Consider the following 20194-nt stretch of genomic DNA (forward strand, 5'->3'; position numbering starts at 1 on the left):
GGCCAGTCCATTATTAATAATAAGGACAGCCTGGATTCAGTGACATAGGGCCGTATCCGATATTTGTTGAAAACTCGGAGGTGACGCCGTCGAGTCCCGTGCACCTTGGCGTCTCCGTACATCACCCGACCGAGGGTTCGTCGCTTGAACAACTTGGGCGGTGTCACGTCTTTGTCGACGGGTGATAATCCGCAACCACGGAGAAATCACTACACCACACAGCATATTGGAAATCACCGTATAGTACAGCTCGGGGGTACTTCTCTTTATCCGGGGTGCTCCGAAGACACCAGCTTATCGACGTCTTCCTTGGTAGTGGGCTTGTCCTCCGGACGCAGGATACGCAGTATGTGGGCGTGGGGAAGATCACGCTTCTGATATTCCACTACATGGACTCGAGCGGCTTGAATCCCCAGCACACCCTCATCGAGATCCTTGCTAAGAGCTTTTAGTTTCTCCATGAACACGCGAGCCACGATGTCCGGTCGGTCGGATGCTTTCTCTCCACGGCGTAAGTTTTCCTTGATCTCAGGCCAGTTCGGGTTGTATGTCACCGTAATGAACAGGTTCGGGGCTCCTGTTTCACGGACGATAGCCATGGCGTCCAAGAAGCGTTGGTACATGTAGCGGGGGTCACCTGTAAGCTTCGGAGGTATGATGATCTTGCGTCCAACCTCACCCGCATCTGGCTCCGCTGACTCCTGCTCCGTATTATTCCCACGCCGAGTCCTACGTATGGACGCCTCGTCGTCAGCTGCCACTCTGTGGATTTCAACAGACTCGCCACGCAACGCGTCCGTGAGTCCTTGGAGGGTTTTCAACCGATACTGGAGCTGGTTCTTCTTGATGAAGCGCAGGCGCTCTTGTTCGCATTTGGCCCATTGCTCAACGCAGTATTGCTGCGTCAGTCGCCCACCGCGTAGGATAAGAGAGTTACTAACCGTCCGGTCGTAAAGCTGATACGCCTCATATTCCCGAACGGACATGGTTAAGGGGTCACCGTGGCGATCGACGGGATTACCAACGTAGGGGATATCGTAAGTCCATCCATTCTCCCCATAGGGAAACAGTAGAGGGTACTGCTGTGGGTCGTAGGTAACGCTCGTCTCAAAGATGCGCTTGAAACCTCCTCCTGTCGTGTGTAGTACAATATCCCGATGCTCAGCCGCGTTTGTGTCGATCACAACGGCTGCCACCTCTGATGCCGCTGGGGTGTTATGCGTACCCAGATTCGCATTCCGTGTGACGTGCAGACGCAGCTTTAGGTGACCCCCCTTCGGAAGAAAATTACTCAAGGCTAATGACGGATCATGGTCATCAACGTCTTCTTCTGCCGCTCGGCGTCGCTCGTGCTCCCTGATGGCTGCTGCATACGCATCCCAGCCACGATCTATCAAAAATCTACGCGCGTTGATAAATTCTTGTGTATACGGGTTGTGCGCCACCATCATCTGGTCAATCGTTTCCATGACGGCGCGATCGAGGCCTTGCGTCATGTTCATACGGCTTCGCACACGTACATCCATGTCTGGATCGTTAAAGTAAACTTGGGCATACATGGAGCGGCCGAATGTTGGAGGTACTAACGATCCCATACGGTGGTACACTGACCCTTGTACACGGAAGTTGTAGACACCAATCCGTGGCACGCTTTCGTCGACGTTGAGAGGCCGATACCGCGAAGCTCCCATGGGCGAAAATGCGAATACGTTGTTGTAGGCTCGGATTGACCGCATGAAGGTCGGGTTTTCGAAAAGTGATAGTAGAGCATCAGATGCTGTTCGCGAAGATGGAACGAACACCAGTCCGTTACGACAGCAGCATCCGTATGTCTCTTTGGGAAACTTCCAAGCGTTACAGTAGTGACAAACCCGCTCGTTCTCCCGGTTGTCGTTTATGTAACGTGTAAAGTAGTGACGACCCCCGGAAACTGTGGAATGGTCAAAACTTTCGTGGTGTGCGAGGCCCTTCTTATACTGCCGAGACCGCCGGCGGAACCGCTCTTGCTCCTTTTGCTGATCCCTTTGTTCATCCGTCATGGCTTCCCTTCGTGCTCTAAGTGCGGTAGCTTCTCGGGCGCGCTGCGCTTGCCGCTGCTCATCCGACATGCCTCTTCTGCGATGTCTATGCGCTGCTGTATCTCGCTCGCGCTCTGTTTGCTGCTGCTCCTCAGACATGGCTTCTCTGTGCTCTCTCCGCGATGCTGTATTTTCATCGCGCTCAGTTTGACGCTGTTGATCGGACATGCCATTCCTGCGATATCGGTGCGCTTCTGCATTTTGTTCGCTCTCAATTTGGCGCTGCTCATTCGACATGCCTTCCCTGCGAACTTCGTGTTCCATTGTGTCGCGAATCCTTGCATTTGGGCTGTCTTCCTATCTCCTGGTGGCTCTGAGGTTGCCTTGTGCGTCTCGACCACACGCTTGACGAACTAAGACGTTTTCTGGCTCCAGTCGACCCCGTCGTACCCTCGCTTGTTCGGCATCTCGACGCGATCTCGAATAACCTGGGTTTCGGTTCTGTTAGCTCTACGAATTCGCTTCCTCTCCGCATCTTTTGCTCGTGCCCGCTGTTTATGTGAGATCGTCATGGCAGCTCGCCTAATCCGGGCTCTTTTTGCACCGCGTGCACGTGTAGCTGCTGCGGTATCTTCGATCGGAGGTCCTGACATTCCAATCTGAAATCCGTGGGTGTCGTATTGGCCTTCGCGACGCGTCTCCCCCTCAAATCGTCGTTGATTCTCACCGGGATGATCTTTCTCTGTCTTCTCCTCACGCTCTACAGCTGGACTGGATACTCTTATCAGTCCTAATTCAGATGCGGCGTGAGCTTCAGCTAAGTCGAGCTGCTCCAACTCTTGGATTGCCTTGCGATAGCGTGTCTCTGCTTTACGAAGCCTTTGTTTACGGAGCTGCCTATCTTTCCTCGGTTCCAGTTGCGTGGGCGAAGCGTTCTCCTGCCGTGCTCGTTGTACGCGCTAATCGAATTCCTCGCGGGTAATTATAATAATTAGACACAGTTAGTCGAGTTAATTATGCCCCAAAGCCCGCTACACAGTTGTTGGGGGACCTTTTTCTTTTCCTCGGGGCTCTTGCCATGTCCTTCTATCTTGAACGCGTCTGTCGCCTGATTGAAACAGAAAATAATTACGTGGGCGGTTAGACTTGAAAGTCTAAGTGCACTGGGAGCTATTCTACAGCTATTTCATAAATATAAGCACCAGAACATGGACACTATAGCTTAAGCAACGTGGTATTCGAATAGAACCCCGAGCTTTCCTTTTCAGTACTAATCCATAAGCCCTCTGTGAATATAACACACCACTGCCATTTCCATCCCGGCTCCTCGGATTTCAAACAACTTAGGGGGATCGTCACTCCAGGCGGCCTGTTGGTCCAATCAGCTTTTGCTTAAGCCCCCCCTGGCCGACGTGTTACAGCCCTCGGCTCACGTTCTGCGGGTCCAAATTACCTTGCACGGCTGTGAACCAAGCAGCTGTACATGGTAAATTCAGACGCCGTATCGCGCTGTTGCCTCTTGGGTACGTCAAAGCTGTTGCCTCATCCCTGTTGAGTGGTTGCCCAGGTCTGTTCGATACCGTCCAGCCCTTCAGATTATGTCAGTAGTATGTGCAGGGTGTCCGAGAACGACCCAGCCTCTCACGGGGCTCACACAGTTCCGAAAATACTCTAAAACTGTCTATTTTGATGCTATGCTATTTAAGTGTACAGGCGCGGGGCTCACTCATGCTCTTAAAGTGTTTTTTTTGTCTCGATCTCTTGTTCTTGAGCTGTCCTTGCACTTGGCCTTGAGCTCCTTGCTCTTGTGAGACCGACTGCTGCATTCCTTTCCGTCCCGCCAGAAGTGCTCTCGCAAAGTGTGTTTTGATGTGGGAGCTCAAACTTTAAGAGCACCTCTGTATTGCGGGACTGTAACGACTCTTCCGCATGTGGCAGCAACTTCGGTTTGGCCAATTGGCAGCACGCGCCACTCGCTTTTGGAGCGTGGACACTCGCGGTGGGTCTACGACCCATAGGCGCGTGCATGGATGTAGACGCTCCCGGTCACACCCACCCCAACCTGATTGCTATCGCTACCAACTGCCATACCACTTTGGAGTCTCGGGGCAAGCCTCAGACTGTATCCTGAGAGGAACTCTCTTGAATATATAGTAGGGCAAGGAGCCACACACCTGTACATACATGCATATACATCTAACACTACCCTTCTGCTATTATACAGCCAGCGCACCTCGTCCGTCGCTAAGAAATCCAATTTTGTGTTTTGAATAGAAAAACAAGTCGGAAAATATCGACCAATCAGGGCGTGAGTTAATTGTGTGGCGTTTATGCTATAATTGTAATTTTGGCATAGCTAGGTCGAGTCAGAAAGATCGGTAGGATGAACTCAAATGGCCTTAGAAAGGGCGACTGTAGCCATGCGAAAAGGAAGGAAAAAGCAGCAAGAGAGGTACTCGCGGTAAAAGCGGTAAATGAACCCTTCGGTATTACTACTCCCTGCTCATGGAATACGTGGTACAAAATTACCAAAAATGACTATTCTGAGGTGCTTACATATGGAAAAGTCACTATTGCGCAGCACGTCCTTGCACCCCTCCTTCCTGCTTAGCTCGTCTCGCAGCTTTTTCTGCATCGCTCTAAGCCCTGGTACACTTCTATCCTCCACCCCGTTGAATCTGCTCGAATAAGCAGCTTTGCAATCCGCTTGAGGTGCGTCTTAATATCCGCAGAATCGAGCTTTACATCATTACTCTCTGTTTCGCCTCCTGTATCCTCGCATCCATCGACTTACCGCTAGCCTGAACGTCGATTCGTCGTACACGCTCTCATCTGGTGGATTCAGCAGCTCTGTCACCGACATCAGATCGGACGCATGTAGGCGCGGCAGCATTTTAGTCGATTACCGAACATTGCTGCTGGCAAATTTGCTAGCGCTGGTGCGGGTTAACTTACGTTCGACTGGCATCTTGGTGGCACTAGCTTGAAAAATTGAAGAATGAGAGAGATTCTGGGAGGACCGCAAACGCAAGGAACGAAATGGATGGGGATACCACGGCCCACTGGGCCGTGGGCCGCCCAGGTTGAATCTACGCTTTTTTTTCATTCTCCACATTTGCATCGCTACACTACTGAAAATTACTACGTAGTAGGTGATTTTTTAAGCCATGGCATTGTGACATCCAGTACTGTCTGTACACGTATTAATACATGCTGAAGTATTCCCCCAAACTTAAGTACGATTCCGTGTGCAGCTGTATTGAAGAGCACATTGTATTTTAAAAATCGCTGGAGCGGCCCTCAAATTACTTGGACTTTGTAAGCTCCAACCGGCAAATTTAGACGGAACTGACAATACGATCCATGAAGCCATTGCTTTTAATAGCAGCATCTTTAGACCGGTGAAGACGAAAGTTGGCTACGGAGCACACATGTTTGGGCACTTTCCGAAGCAAATCTCACTTGTGCTCATAATTGTCCGGTTTTGTCAAAATATGAGTGCATAACCGGGTAATATCAAGGAGGTATTCGGTTCGAGTCCAGTTCAGCACAACCATGGGCTCCGCTTTGATTCTGTCCGATGGATCAGTGGACCATTTGCCCGTTTACCTGGTTTGCAGCACCATGGACTCCGCTCAGCTGATCCGCTTTCTTCGCACTGCATGTCCGCTCGGCGCCTCTCTTAGCGTCCTAATAACGATGGTGAGCTGCGTCATTATCGTCAAGGCGAACGATATTTGGGTCAGCGGACTCACATGGCCGTTCTTGTCGGACATGGGGCGAGGTGAGGTGCTCTCTGCCTTCAGTGTTTTGTGGAATGTGTACACGACATGACAGCATTAACAACGGTTGTTTTCATCAAACGCATAGACTACCCGGCCTACTACGTATTTGGTACGGGACTCACGCTCGCCGCCATCCTGCTCGTATTCACGTGGACGTTCAACTGGCGTTATCACATGGCGGCATTGCCGGAGGATTCCCACGTGTACCGCGTGCTTTCAACCATTAGCTGGGTTGCCGGAGTCCTGGCCAACCCGGGTCTACCCGTTCTGGTAAGAGGCGGCGACCTTATCGTACCGCCCAACTAAAAAGCTCAGACTCTGACCACAACAATCCCCATGATAGGCCTTTTTCGACACATCGAAGCACTCCAAGCTCCACGCTGCCGGCGCCGAGTGGTTCTTTTACATTGAGACCATCGCTATTCTCCTGAACGTACGTGTATCGCTGAAACTAGTGCTGCATTATGACAGCGTCGTTGTAACTCCCTGGGCTATTGCAACTTGACAGACCATCGTGAGCTACAAGCTATACAAAATGCTGACGGGATTACAGATGGACCTAGAAAACGCATGCTCGACCATGGGAGCCAAGATGCAGAGGAGGAGAAAGACATTGAAGATCCAGGTCATTTTCTTCTCGTTGTTCTTCGTAGCGTTTCTCATTTACATGCCCATCGGAACTTCCGTGGCATCCCAGTCGCAGCGTCTCTCTATTGACGACTGCATCGATAAGGGGCTCGGCGAGATTTACTGTGAGGAGACGATGCGCCTCAATTCGACTTCTACTACGCTCTATGACGATGGTACGCGCCACTTGCAAGTTGCAACTCCTACTGTTATTTTACGAGTAGCTACGCTAACGACATCCTTGTACATCTGGCTGAATAACAGAAAAAACGTACGGCACGAGCCAAATGCGCGCTGCTGCCCAGCTTGCCTGCATCCTGACGCTGGTAGGCTATTCGACTTCCTTTATCACCAACGACTACGATGAATCAGAAGGTCAGGAGTTCACTCCGGATGCCAAAATTGCTGTGCTCCAGTAAACGGTAGTTCGGTAGATTTATCTGGAACGGATACAAATTAGGAATTGGTAAGCTAGAGCTTTTGCTCAACTTGTCTGCTGTACAGTGTACATGTACATGTAGATCCCGTCTTGTCGTTGTGTCCGAACCTGATACTTTAACGTGACAAACCGTCGTGGAGATTTCCACGCTCATGGATGTTTTATGAGTGCAGTGGTACTATCATGTAACAGCATGTACAGCGGCCTTTTTAATCACCATTTGTCGTTCATGTACTACAGATGAACCCTTTGGTAGTCATAGCGTGGGGAGCCAACATTTTATTACTAGGTAAGGGTGTTCTTGTGGTGGGGTGGCTCAGCCAGGTGTACCTTTGAAATGGAACATCGAGAGTTCTACATGTAGTCTAAATTTCCGATTGAACCGCTCCGGGGTTTCGCTCGATGACATAATATAGTCACTATAGTATAGTGGCATCACCGGTTAGTGAGTGGGATTAATTTATGTGAGGATGGATAAACATATTTTTTTTTAATATTTTAAAAGAACGGTCTAGATTCAGTTTTTAACCAATTGCTTGCGTTCACGCTAGTCAGATCTTCTCACTGAATTAAATTAGTTTATTTTGACTCAAACGCCGTTTTCGAAAGCCTAACCCTAAGTGTCATTATTAGTTTTCGTGTTCTTCCATGGTATCATACTGTGACGGGGTCACACAGCACCTTGCGCTGAGGAAGTTATCTTCCGAGAGTATACAAACTCTCAGTGAACGGCAGCTCACAGGTCCCCTCTTTATTTAAAGAACCTAAATAAGGTAGATGTAAATTGAGTATATTTATAGGTAGGTTAAGTTTGGGTTTAATACAAACTATTAGTTACCTATAGTCATTTAACCAATGGTTGGCTTTGAACGACCTTGGTACCTTGTACCAAATATCCCGGAGTATGACGTGTCATACTCCTGAAGTGTGAAGTGTCGCACTTCATGTAACCAGGGTACACTTAGGGCTACGTACCCCGTTACATCCTCCCCCACTTAGGTTCGGTTTACCGACCAATCAGAATGAAGAGGTGTTCGTCACAAACTCTCATTCTCAAAGTCGAAAACCATCGACTTGGCCGTGCGAGCGCGACGGAGGCTCACTTCACAGTTAGAGCCTCGAGCAGCAACCTGTGCGCTCTTCGTCTAGGTCCCCACTTCGACCGTTATCATGCCTCGTGGCACTGCAAAGAGCGGTGCTAAGACACGCTCCAAGGCTGCTGCCGGTAAGGCGCAACCCAAGAGCACTAAGCCTCACGGCAAAGGCTCTGCACTCAAGGAGGCTACTCAGGTGGCCTCCGAGGCGATCGGTTCCTCGGGTGACGCGGCTGTGGACAAGCGCGCAAGCAAGCGCCGCAGCCCGTCGCCCTCATCTTCAGACAATCGTCCGAACCCTCGGTTCATGGAACGGGAGTTCAACTCGGGCAGTGAGGACGATGTCGAGTCCGAGAGCACTCACGATGCTCCTGCGGGCTCTGTGGGAGGACACAGCCCAGTGCCCAGTGAGCACAAAGATGGCAGCGTGCAGTCGCCCGCTAGTGATCACGGTGATCACAGTCCCAGGACCTCTGTGCGCTCTGAGAGTCCGGCCGTCAAGGCTAAGGGCGCTCCCAAAGCCGGTGGCGATGAGGAAGAGAATCCTCGCAAACGTCTCTCGCTTGCCGAGGGTCTTGCGCGCGCTAAGGCCTCTAAAGCCGAAGGCGCCAAGCTCTCAAAGAAGCGTACCGCCTCTAAGTCTCCACTCCGCAAGGAGAAGGAGACTCATCGCTCCTATCGGAGTATCTTCGATTCCTCGGATGAAGAGGAGGAGAAGGAGGAAGAAGAGGAAGAGGAGGGTGCTATCGTTGATCCCCGGGAGGTCTCGAATGACCTCGACCAGCAGCAGGAGGAATTCCAAGCTGCCCAGCGTGTGCGTGGGGGTTCGGTGGCGGCACCCGTCAGCCAGGGAGCTGCCATCAACTCAAGAGGGTATTGGCCTCCCGAGGAGATCTCTGGGGCTGACCTCTTCTTAGAGGTCCTCGTCGCTCCTCGTGGCCTTGTGGGCGGCCACACTTCTAGGGGCATCTATGAACGAGCCCTTGTTCAGAAAGAACATGTGGTGTTGGAAATCCCACGTGAACTCTAGCTACAGATGTAGTTAGGATATTCCCACAACAATACGTCTACTAGGATAGTAAACGATCGTTCGGGCGGACCTGAAGACCCCAGTTCTGTCCTTGCACCGGGACAAACTGGACCTTGTAAACTACTTATATAGGCCAACCAGTAAAATAAGAACACGCTACTAGCACGAGCAAAGCTAGCAGGTGTTTTGAATCCTCGTGGTCCCAACAGCGGAAGGGTACCAGGCACGGGTAAGCCTTTTACGAGATCACCGAGTGTTCAACACTCGGCTGGAAGAAATAAAAGGGAGGCAATTCAAGCACTCCCAGTCGTGCAAATAGGCAACAATAAGCCGTCACGTAAAACCTCCCGATAATAATCGGCCAATACACAAAGTCTCTTGGCCTTGCCGGATGAACCCTCGCTACAGAGCTTCGAGTTCACCGACAGGCATAACACACTCAAACAAGCTTGACCTGACGCTTACCTTGAAGCCGGACGTCGCTCTGTGTGCTTGAGTGGAAATTCTGTTCTGTATTTAAGCTTACCCTTTCGGGTCTATTCCTAATAAGAAGTCCTAATCAAGTATACAAATATCAAGTGAACAATGATCCGTTATGGATCTTCTTGCATGCCAAGCGTCGTCTGCACCGTCGCATGAGCATCTTTAACGGTCCGCGCCCTGTCCCAGACGGTGAAAGTGCCTTCCAAGGGTCGCTGAGTCTTCTGCGAACTCATCCCAACCGCCACTGAGGATTCGTACCGTAGATGGTCCGCTGAATGCGAATCCGGCCAGTCCATTATTAATAATAAGGACAGCCTGGATTCAGTGACATAGGGCCGTATCCGATACTTGTTGAAAACTCGGAGGTGACGCCGTCGAGTCCCTTGCACCTTGGCGTCTCCGTACATCACCCGACCGAGGGTTCGTCGCTTGAACAACTTGGGCGGTGTCACGTCTTTGTCGACGGGTGATAATCCGCAACCACGGAGAAATCACTACACCACAACTGCCCCTGTCGCAATGGAAGCCACGGTACTGGTGCCCGTTGTGACATTTCTTCATTCTTCAATTCACCATCTCGCCACCGTATGTCCAAGCGTCTGAATCGAGCCGTGTCCGACGCTTTTCAGCGTCTCAATCCTCGTAGACGTCGCGAACGTGAACAGCTGGAGGTACGTCAGCTCATCCTTCTCTTGAATCATCGGCACCTTGCTCATCATCTCGCATTACTCGACTTGTTTCTCAGGAGGGCAAGGCCGAGGGTTCGAACGTCCCTCAGTCTGCTTCACTTCCTCCGACAGCGGCGTCATCAACTAATCCTTCGGCGCTTCCTGCCCCAGACTCTCCACTCCCTGCGGTAGCTCCTGCAGCACTCCCCGTCGTCGCTGAATCCGCGGAGATGGCTCCTGCTGCTCCTCCTGCGCCTGCTGGTGGTACACCACCACTCACCGAAGATTCGCTGCGCGCCATGCTGGCTGAAAGTACGGAGGCATCGGTCGATCACATGATGACCTCGATAATTCCGTACTTGACTGCAATGGCTCGTCATCAAGTGCAGCTCAGCGTTGCGCCTCCTCTCCACGGCGATGTACACACTCAACGTCGCCTCGAGACTGCTGTTGGTTTCGATGATGTCCTCGCCGCACGTTCCACGACGTTCTCCAGCATCTCCGCTAACTGTTGAGGTATCCCGCGTGACTTCGTTTTCAGTGGTCGCTCCCCGGTCGGCATTCATGTTTTCTTATTCCTAATCCACTTCCACAGCGTAATCATGTTCATGTTGTTCTTCAAATGCATATACAATTTGTTGTTGCAGTAACGTTTTTCGTCTGTTACCACAGGCTGCATCGCCCTGTGGACAGTTCACACGTGATCCAGTCACGCTAGTCTTCGTCCGCCACTTGCGCCATCTGCAGCCGATTCTCGCTCTTCTTGGCTCGCAAATAGTCGTACAGCAGACCTCCACATGACAAGTTGGATGATGGTTCCCAAGTTGAATCTTCATAGCCCACCCACTTGACTTTGAACTCGCGTACAGCACGCTCCGTGCTCGTCGTCAGTGGTGTTCTGTCGTCGAGGATGGCCTCGACTTCATATTCACCGGCAACTTGATCTGGTTCCCAGCTGTCCTCAGGCAACAGTTCCTCATCGAAGTCGAGTCTTGCTTCATTAGTCGCGTCTAGTACCAACCGAGTGCTCGGTCGACTGTTGAACTCGTTGACAGCCTTGAGTCTCGACACATGCACTACTGGGTAGAAGCGATACCCACTTCGGTCAGGCAGTTCCAGCTCGTACGCAAACTCTTCCACCTTGCGCTTGATCCGAAAAGGTCCATGCCATCGGTGAGCTAATTTCTTCGTCAAGCTCGGTTTGACGCGTTCCATGTACAACCACGCCCGGCTCCCAATCTCAAAAAGAGATCTCGGTGGGGCTCTTGCAGGATCTTCCATCTCTTCTGAAACTTCTAGAGGGTCTGCCGAGTGTTCGTTTCCACTTGGTTGAGGTACAGCGGCTTTTTCCAGTCGACTCAGAGCATCATTATGCTTTTTTGCTCGTCGCTCCTTTTCTACAGCCTGATAATCTTTGGCCATAGTGAGGGCGACCTCATGTTGTCGATTGATCTCACGCCGCCACGCTAGTGCGTCAGACTGCTTGCCGAGCCCTTGTTTGAGTGATGACGACATTGCCCGCAGCGTCGACTGAGCATCCCAACCGTGAACGAGGTAGAACGGCGTCTCCTTCCTCATAGTGTCTTGAGAAGTATTAATAGCAAATACCAGCTTCTCCGCGATTTCGTCCCAATCTTGCTGTAGAGGGTCTTCCGCGTACACCCGTACGGATCCCATCACCGACTTCACCGAGCGTTCCTGCTGTCCATTAGCCTGTGGCCTATAGCTCAAAGTCGCTCGTGATCTTGACTGCATCATCTCTGCGAACGCTTGGAACACCTCGCTCATGAAGCGTGGGTCGCGGTCATGCCTTATTAATGATGGGGCTCCGAACCACATTCTTCGAACACTTGGGCAACACTCAGTGCAGTCGTATCTGACATAGCCTTGGCAATAACGACTCCCGTAAACAAGCACTGAAATAGGAGCAACGCCGTGTTGCCCCTGCGAGATTTCGGTAGTGGGATCACAAAATCCATCGAGACGATCTGGAAAGGTCGTTCGGCTAGTACGTTGCCAGGTGAGTATCCACGAAGCTGCGGACGGCTTTTACTCGAGCTGCAATCTGGACATGACTTCACATGCTTCTCCACGTCAGCGTACAAGCCGATCCAATAATAATCGGACTTAACGCGATGGAACGTTCTCACCACACCTTGATGTCCTCCTTCCAGCGAGTCGTGACAGTTCTGCAAGACCTCTTGAATCATCGTTGTCGGTACCACAAGCCGCAGCTTGGTCTCCTCTTGCCAACCGTGGTCGTACCGACGATTCAATCCAAGACAAGAAACGACTGCATGCCCTTCTTACTCGTTGGAAACGAAAGCTCGGTGATAGCCGCAAGCTTCTTGGGGTCAGCTCTGATACCTTCTGGCGAAATTTTATGCGCCAGAAAGTCCACCTTGGGTTGGCAGAAGATGCTCTTGGTGAAGCTAATGCTGATCCGACACTGTGCAAATCTTGCCAGCAATCGGTCCAGCGTCGCCAGGCAGCTGTCGAAATCCTCGCCACCGAAGCAAATGTCATCCACAAACGACCGTCGACCAAATACAGGTACCAGCGATGATTCGTCTGATTCCCCGTTCGTAAACATGTCAGCGACGGGGCTGTTGACAAGTTGTAGTACAGGGTCGGTCTCTACCGGTGCTTCGCGGTCTGCCGCGAGCTTCGTTTGAAACGAACCCTCGGCGCTTGGTCCACGACGTTTCTTGGCCTGTTCTTCCGCTAAACGCATCCTCTCCGAGTATTCAAACCAACCTCCTTTAGGTTGAACGAACCCCCAGAGTGCGTTGTCAATCATACGCTGGTAGATCATCGGCGCGTTCTTTAACCCAAAGGGCATGCGTAACCACTCAAAATGTCCTAGTGCGCAGACGAACACTGACACTTTACGCGCTCGCAAGGTCATCGTGACCGCCCAGAAGCCGCTTGCTGCATCCAGCGAGCAGAACCATAGGTAGCGCTCGAGATCTGTTAACAGGTCGTCGACTAGCGGCATTGCATACTCCATGATCGCAGTGATAGCATTCACCATCTTGTAATCAATGCAGAGCCGGATGTCCAGCCCGTTCTTTTTCACCACAATCACGATCGGTGATGCCCATGGACTGTCTGAAAAGACGATCAGTCCTGCACGCAATAAAGCGCGCAGCAGCTCGTACAGCTTGCCGAGAAATCGCAGCGGCACGCGCCGGGCACGCTGTTTAATTGGGGCGTGCCCCTGTGTGTCGATATCGCATACCGCTCCGTAGGCTGGCGGCGGCAGTGCGTTACCACTAGCAATCAGGATGTGCTCGTGGTTCTTTAGCGTCGCGACTAGACGTTCTCGGCGTTCAGTCGACATCTCAGGATCAGCAACATTAGGCGCAGTGTAGTCAATTGTCGTGTTGATCTCTTCGGTCAGGTCCGGCAGGAATGCCAGCTCCTTCGCGTAGTCGTCCAAGCCAATGTTGTTAGCTGGGTGTTCGTAGAAATCATTTCTCGTATCCTCCGTTGCTTCATTTCCCTCGGTTGCTAACACTCGAGCAACCGAGATGAATGTTCCGTCCAACGCCGCTACGGATTCTTCCCTTGACTCAACATTGGCATCCGCTTTGATTTCAACAGTCGGTACTTGGTCCATCTCCTTCCCATCCTGGTTTCCCATTTCTGGGCCATCTGCCGAGTCGTCGTTCGCAATATTGAATGCGTGGGCCGCCGACATATTGGGTTGTTGACTTTTGTTCCGCTCCTCGTTCTGCCGCTGTCTTGACATTTCGGAATTCGCACCAATCTTGCAATGAATACTCGGTGCCGTACTCAACACCTTTTGCGCGATGCCTGTATCCTCTGGATCAACCACCGATGGCTCGTTCGCAGATTTGGTGACACACAAGGCCGGGACAGCTTCGTCAAAACGGGTGACTCCATTCAATCCAGTGCCGTTGCTTCTCGCTTCCGTGGTCACCCCTAACTGGACACTAACACTCGTTGGCGTATGTACCACGTTTAACGGCCTCAGTAGCTCGTGTGTACGCACTACCGAGGCTTCGTTCGCGTTATTGCCTCCGCCATGGGTTGTCGTGTACGTGTCCAAAGGTTCTGCGGAAGGCTGACCGTCGGCCGAATCCCCGGCTGTCACCCCAGACGCCAGACAGGCTTCCACTCGTTCACGTTCTTCCAGGATCAGTGCCCAGCGCTCTGCACATGTCAGACGATCACTAGAATCCACTAGCGAGTCTTCTAGAGGTCGTGCTAGCACCCCACCGGGTTCTGGGTAGTATGGTCGATCAACTGCTGAAGGCTGAGTTGCAAGCCATTGTTCGTAGATTTCGCATTCACGCTGAAAGAGCTCGCGGTCTCTACAACCTTCGTAGGCTAACACTTGCCAGTCTTGGTACTTCTTGGACTCCAGACGCACATAGCCGTCACCTCGTGGCAAATCCCCATCTGGAATCCACATCGCGATCGAGTCGTGTGCTGGTAGGTACACAATTCGATCAGACACGTTGGTCAATCGAATGCTCTGAGGCCGTCCACGTCGAAACCTCGTCACTGACGGGATTAGCTTGTTCGTTCGACGAACCCACAGTACGTGTTCTTCCAGCCCGACTTGACGCTTCGCTAGTCGATATTCTCGCCACTCGTGCGCTTGAATGTCCAACCGCTCGGGTGGCCCGGCGTTAACATGGGAGCCGTATTCTTCGCTGTCGATCATGTTCTTGGTCTTAATCAGCGGGATTTGGACTTCGTGCGGTAATTGCGCCGCGCCGTGGAACAGGTCCAACCGGATCCCAGCTGGGATCATAAAGTCGGTCCCAAGTACCACGTCGACGCCTGCACTATGCGCCATTACCCACATCTCAAACTCGTACACCATCTCCCATCCGAGCGTAATCTTGACGCACGCTCGTCGCGTCGTAGACACCTTGCCTTCGTTGATTCCTTGAATGTCAATGCGGCGTCCGTGATCAGGTACATCTCGGAGTCGCAACTTCTTGGCAAAGGCGTCAGTGATCACACTAACGTTCGCTCCTGTGTCGAGGAGGATCCTCATTCGCTGGTCGTTCACAGCGCCTTGCACCAGAGCTCTCATTCTGATCCGTTGGTCGAGTTTCTTGGCCGACCACCACCCCTGTCTCTCGCCAGGGTTCAACTTCATCATCTTGGAGTGACCCTTGGGCTCGTCTCGCGCTGCACTCGAAACCAAGCCGAACGATCCCTCGCTGGTGCCCTCATCAGCATCAGCACACTCCACTCTCTCTCCAACACCTCCACCGAGGATTCTACTCCTCTCCTTTTCATTTTTCGTCGCGTTCACACTTGTTACGTAATTATCAGGCCATTCACCCTGCCCCATGAAAGCAAAGATACACTCTGCTTCCATTGAAGGCTCGGTTAGCTGTGGCAGCCCGATAGGGACCAACCCAGTTGTAGTTGGTGGGCTGCCTAGTTTAAATGACGTTCTTGAACGACGGCCTTGAGCTCTGGCGGGAGTTCCTCCTTCGTGCCTTTAGTGCGCACGAATTTGGCAAGGTCTTGGAAGTTGCGGAAAAGTTCGCATTGTCCAGCATCGTGGAGCTGCTTGCAGAACTTGCATCACTTGTTACAGTAGTGGGCGGAGTGACTCATGCCACCGCACACCGCGCATGGTCCGTACTGTGGGCGTCGGTTGTCGCGGTTGAAGTCACGTCGACCGCGTTGGTCCTGATTGAACCCACGGTCACTACTTCGGCGATCTTGATTGAAGCCATTCTCGCGATCAGGCACGTTTCCACGCGGTTGACGGTTGTCTGAACGTGCGTAGGTGCCTTCAGCAGCTGCACGACGTTCATTTTCGTTAGCAGCGGCGAGGTATCGGTCGTTTTCATCCAATGAGAAATCACCATCCGTATTATCGGGCTGAAAGTCGTTGTACTCGTCTTGGACATCGTTGTAAGCGTTCGGATCTTCGTTTGAATACTCGGTGCCTCCCTGAGCAGCTTCACGACCTTCTAATTCAGCTAGTAGGTCATCCACCGTGGCTTCAATGAGCGTCACTCTTGGTTTGTTTCGGTTGTCATCGCGACGGCGGTCATCACGCCGGTTGTTGCGGGCGAATCCATCGTCGCGTCGCGTATCACGACTCTTAGAGTATCGGTACTCACTGTCACGCTTGGCCATCCTCTCCTTGCCCTTGTGAACATCTTCGATGATCTCTTCGAGCTCGTGAATGTCGGCGACTCGAGCGTGGTAGAGACTCTCCGCCAGCTTGTCATCATCGCATGTTGCCAGGAACTGCTGTACGTGTTCTTTCGCGTCGCGACCACTCTTCTCGAAGTGTAGACGGGCGGTCCGAGCATAGCCATTCAGCCTGTTTATGTAGTCGCACAGATGTTCATTACGTTCCCGCTTGGCGGAGTAGTAACGCGACAGTGCCGTCTGCGTGAACTGCGAGCAGTAGTAGCGGATGAACGCGTCGCTCAGCAGCTTCCACTTGCGCTTCGTCTCCTTCGGAAGTTGACGGAACCAACGAATGGCTCCGTCCCGGAGACTTAGCTCAAATGGAATGCACCATTTATCGGCATCTGTGTGGGTTCCAGTCATTTCATAGACGAACCCACGGAGCCACTGCATATAGTTCTCGCTCTTGTTGCGAGAGCCTGAGAACGGCGTGATGCGATCCAGCGGTCGGTGCGAAGCCATTTCAATCCTCGGTGTTGGGTCCACGTCGTTCAGCGTCGCTAGCTCATTCATCTGACGCATCAACTCGAGTTGAGGATCTTCCTCGTCGAATGTACGCACCAAAATGTCATCGTCACTGGACGAACCATCGCTGTCGACTTGACGACGTCCGGCACCACCTTTGGGGGCTCGCGCACCGCCTCGGCGACCGAACGAACTCTCGTTACTTGCGTAAATGCGTTGCATACGGCTCTCCGAACGTGTCGTAACCATGTGCGAGTCTTGAAAGTACGGTGAGGCCTCGGTAGTGCCAAAGGCACCACGCTCAGCTCCACGCTTGGTCGGAGGAGTACGAACGAGTCGTTGGGGCGTCGGCGGCAATGGAATCTTAGACGGATCTTCATCTTGAATCATCGGTCGACTCACAGGCTGCTTTCCGGCATTGATGCCAACAGCGCCAAACGCCTTCCGAAGCTTCTTCTTCCATTTCTGGAGAGCAGCTCCGGCTTCATGTGGACTCCAATCCTGGAGCGACATCGTCGATGGGTACGTCTCGTTCTCGAACCCCAGCGACAACAGTAGCGAAACTGAATCCTCGGCAACTTGACTAGTCGAAACCGAGTTGACTGGGTATTGAAGTTCCTGCGCAAGCGCAGGCCAGTCGGCCTTTTTCTTGGGGATGGGCTTGAACAGCTGCATTCACTCATCATTCTGCATCAGCGCTTGTACGCGGTCGAAAACGCGCTTGGCGGCTGGTGTATCACCGTTGATAGGTGGGCGAGGTGCCTTCAGCAGTGCTGAATGCTTTGCACTTGCCACCGAAGGTTTAGAACCCTCGGTTTCATCGTCATAATCATCGTAGGCTGGTTCTGGTCCCGCAACATCATCGAGCTCGTCGGCGAGGTTCCTCGAAAGGGACCTGGTCGCCCCGCTCAGCCCCGATGATAGCGTGGCCGTCTCCGGCGTCGCTGCGCCTGGCTCTGGAGCCGGCGTCTTGTCTTCGTAATCTTCATAATCGTGGGCGTCAGGACCGATGTCCGCTTCGTCGTCGAAGCTCACTGAAAGCTCGGTGGCGGCTGCAAAGCGCGCAGCCGGGCTTGAACTCTCGTTGCGAGCCCCGCCAGACTTGGCAGGCGTAACTGGTACCGTTGGTTGTCCTTTCGCCATATTTCTTGTCTTTTTCTTGTTCTTCTTCTCTTGGTAGCTCGTAAACTGGAAGGCCATACAAACAGTTCACAATGGTCACAATCTGTTCCCGGGTCGCGGCACCAGTTGTGGTGTTGGAAATCCCACGTGAACTCTAGCTACAGATGTAGTTAGGATATTCCCACAACAATACGTCTACTAGGATAGTAAACGATCGTTCGGGCGGACCTGAAGACCCCAGTTCTGCCCTTGCACCGGGACAAACTGGACCTTGTAAACTACTTATATAAGCCAACCAGTAAAATAAGAGCACGCTACTAGCACGAGCAAAGCTAGCAGGTGTTTTGAATCCTCGTGGTCCCAACAGCGGAAGGGTACCAGGCACGGGTAAGCCTTTTACGAGATCACCGAGTGTTCAACACTCGGCTGGAAGAAATAAAAGGGAGGCAATTCAAGCACTCCCAGTCGTGCAAATAGGCAACAATAAGCCGTCACGTAAAACCTCCCGATAATAATCGGCCAATACACAAAGTCTCTTGGCCTTGCCGGATGAACCCTCGCTACAGAGCTTCGAGTTCACCGACAGGCATAACACACTCAAACAAGCTTGACCTGACGCTTACCTTGAAGCCGGACGTCGCTCTGTGTGCTTGAGTGGAAATTCTGCTCTGTATTTAAGCTTACCCTTTCGGGTCTATTCCTAATAAGAAGTCCTAATCAAGTATACAAATATCAAGTGAACAATGATCCGTTATGGATCTTCTTGCATGCCAAGCGTCGTCTGCACCGTCGCATGAGCATCTTTAACGGTCCGCGCCCTGTCCCAGACGGTGAACGCACCTTCCAAGGGTCGCTGAGTCTTCTGCGAACTCATCCCAACCGCCACTGAGGGCTCGTACCGTAGATGGTCCGCTGAATGCGAATCCGGCCAGTCCATTATTAATAATAAGGACAGCCTGGATTCAGTGACATATGCCCGTATCCAATACTCGTTGAACGTTCGGAGGTGACGCCGTCGAGTCCCTTGCACCTTGGCGTCTCCGTACATCACCTGACCGAGGGTTCGTCGCTTGAACAGCTTGGGCGGTGTCACGTCTTTGTCGACGGGTGATAATCCGCAACTACGGAGAAATCACTACACCACAAACAGTTGTTCGTCGACAACTTGGAGGCTGCTCGGTGTGTGCTTCTCGCGCCACACCGCATTCCCCTTAAGGACTTCACGACTTGTCGTAAGAAGCCCGAGACCCGGGGTGGTCTCTATCCTGTTTGGGGATACCCCTGGGTTATGCCCGAGAACTGTCCCACGGGGGTTCTTGTGAGGACATGTTCTGGGCGTGGGTGGAGACTCTCAAGTACGCACCCACGGAGTTACGGGAACTCCATGAAGATCAGCAGCTGTCCCACATCCTGGACCAGCGTGATCTTCGTGTGAGGTTTGCCCACTTGATCAGCAAGCGTATGCTGCCAAGGGACATCCTGAAGCGCGGCTTCTAGCGCTCACGATGAGCGCGGGTACGGTATGTATTCATCGTCCGTACCCCGTTCGGGCAAGAAGCCCCGGACTACTTATGAAGCTGCCGCCGCTTCTGTTCCCAGATTGCGACAGCTTTCGGGCAGTCAATCAGGAGCCGTTCAATCGGCTCTCACGAGTTCTCGGAGTGGCCATAACCCCTCCACTTCACGAGGAGCTGTCGCTTACCGCGATACCGTTGCTCCTGGAGGATCCGCTCCACGTGGAAGTGGACTTCTCCATTCCGGTCAAGCAGGGGCGGAGGTGCCTCGTACGAGTACGAGTACTCGGCGCCTCCCGAGAGCCACTCTCGTCCGAGTGCTCCGACTGCGGGTCCGACACAGGACCCTGAGGTTGACCGCCTCCGTCAACGTGTCCTCGTGCTTGATATTGCACTTGGCCTTGGGACTGGCGGTGAAGCTGCCGCCCAGGCCGGGAATCAGGGCGAGCTCGCTCGTCTTGCGGACCGCCTGGACCTGTTGGAGCGTGAGGTCGCGAGCCTGCATCTGCGGGTGGATCGTCGGGCCTCTTCGACCGATCTGGACGAAGCCTTCCGCATGATCCGACGGATCGAGGCTCTGTTCCCACGTCCGGAGCCGCCTTCGACGCACTCCCAGACGAACGCGTATGGTGCGTACCCGGCGTACTTAGCGTACTCGGCGTATGGCTCCGGGGTCCGTTCGTATGGAGCCCCTCCGGCGTACGGTCTTGACCGCAGCCTTGCCGTCCCGACCGAGGCTTGGGTGCCT

At 52.7% G+C, this 20194-nt stretch overlaps 1 protein-coding gene across 1 annotated transcript; it reads left to right on the top strand.

Annotated features, from left to right (window-relative positions):
- Positions 1-5642: 5642 nt before the first annotated feature.
- Positions 5643-6520, top strand: PITG_17759 (uncharacterized protein; the record flags this gene model as incomplete). The annotated part of the gene is made up of 4 exons (XM_002896565.1): positions 5643-5802; positions 5889-6073; positions 6147-6240; positions 6312-6520. 4 exons carry the CDS (start codon positions 5643-5645, stop codon positions 6518-6520), a joined length of 648 nt encoding a protein of 215 aa, XP_002896611.1.
- Positions 6521-20194: the final 13674 nt, after the last annotated feature.

The sequence above is a fragment of the Phytophthora infestans genome, genomic scaffold (genome assembly GCF_000142945.1).
Source record: "Phytophthora infestans T30-4 supercont1.57 genomic scaffold, whole genome shotgun sequence".
Classification (NCBI taxonomy): Eukaryota; Oomycota; class Peronosporomycetes; order Peronosporales; family Peronosporaceae; genus Phytophthora; species Phytophthora infestans.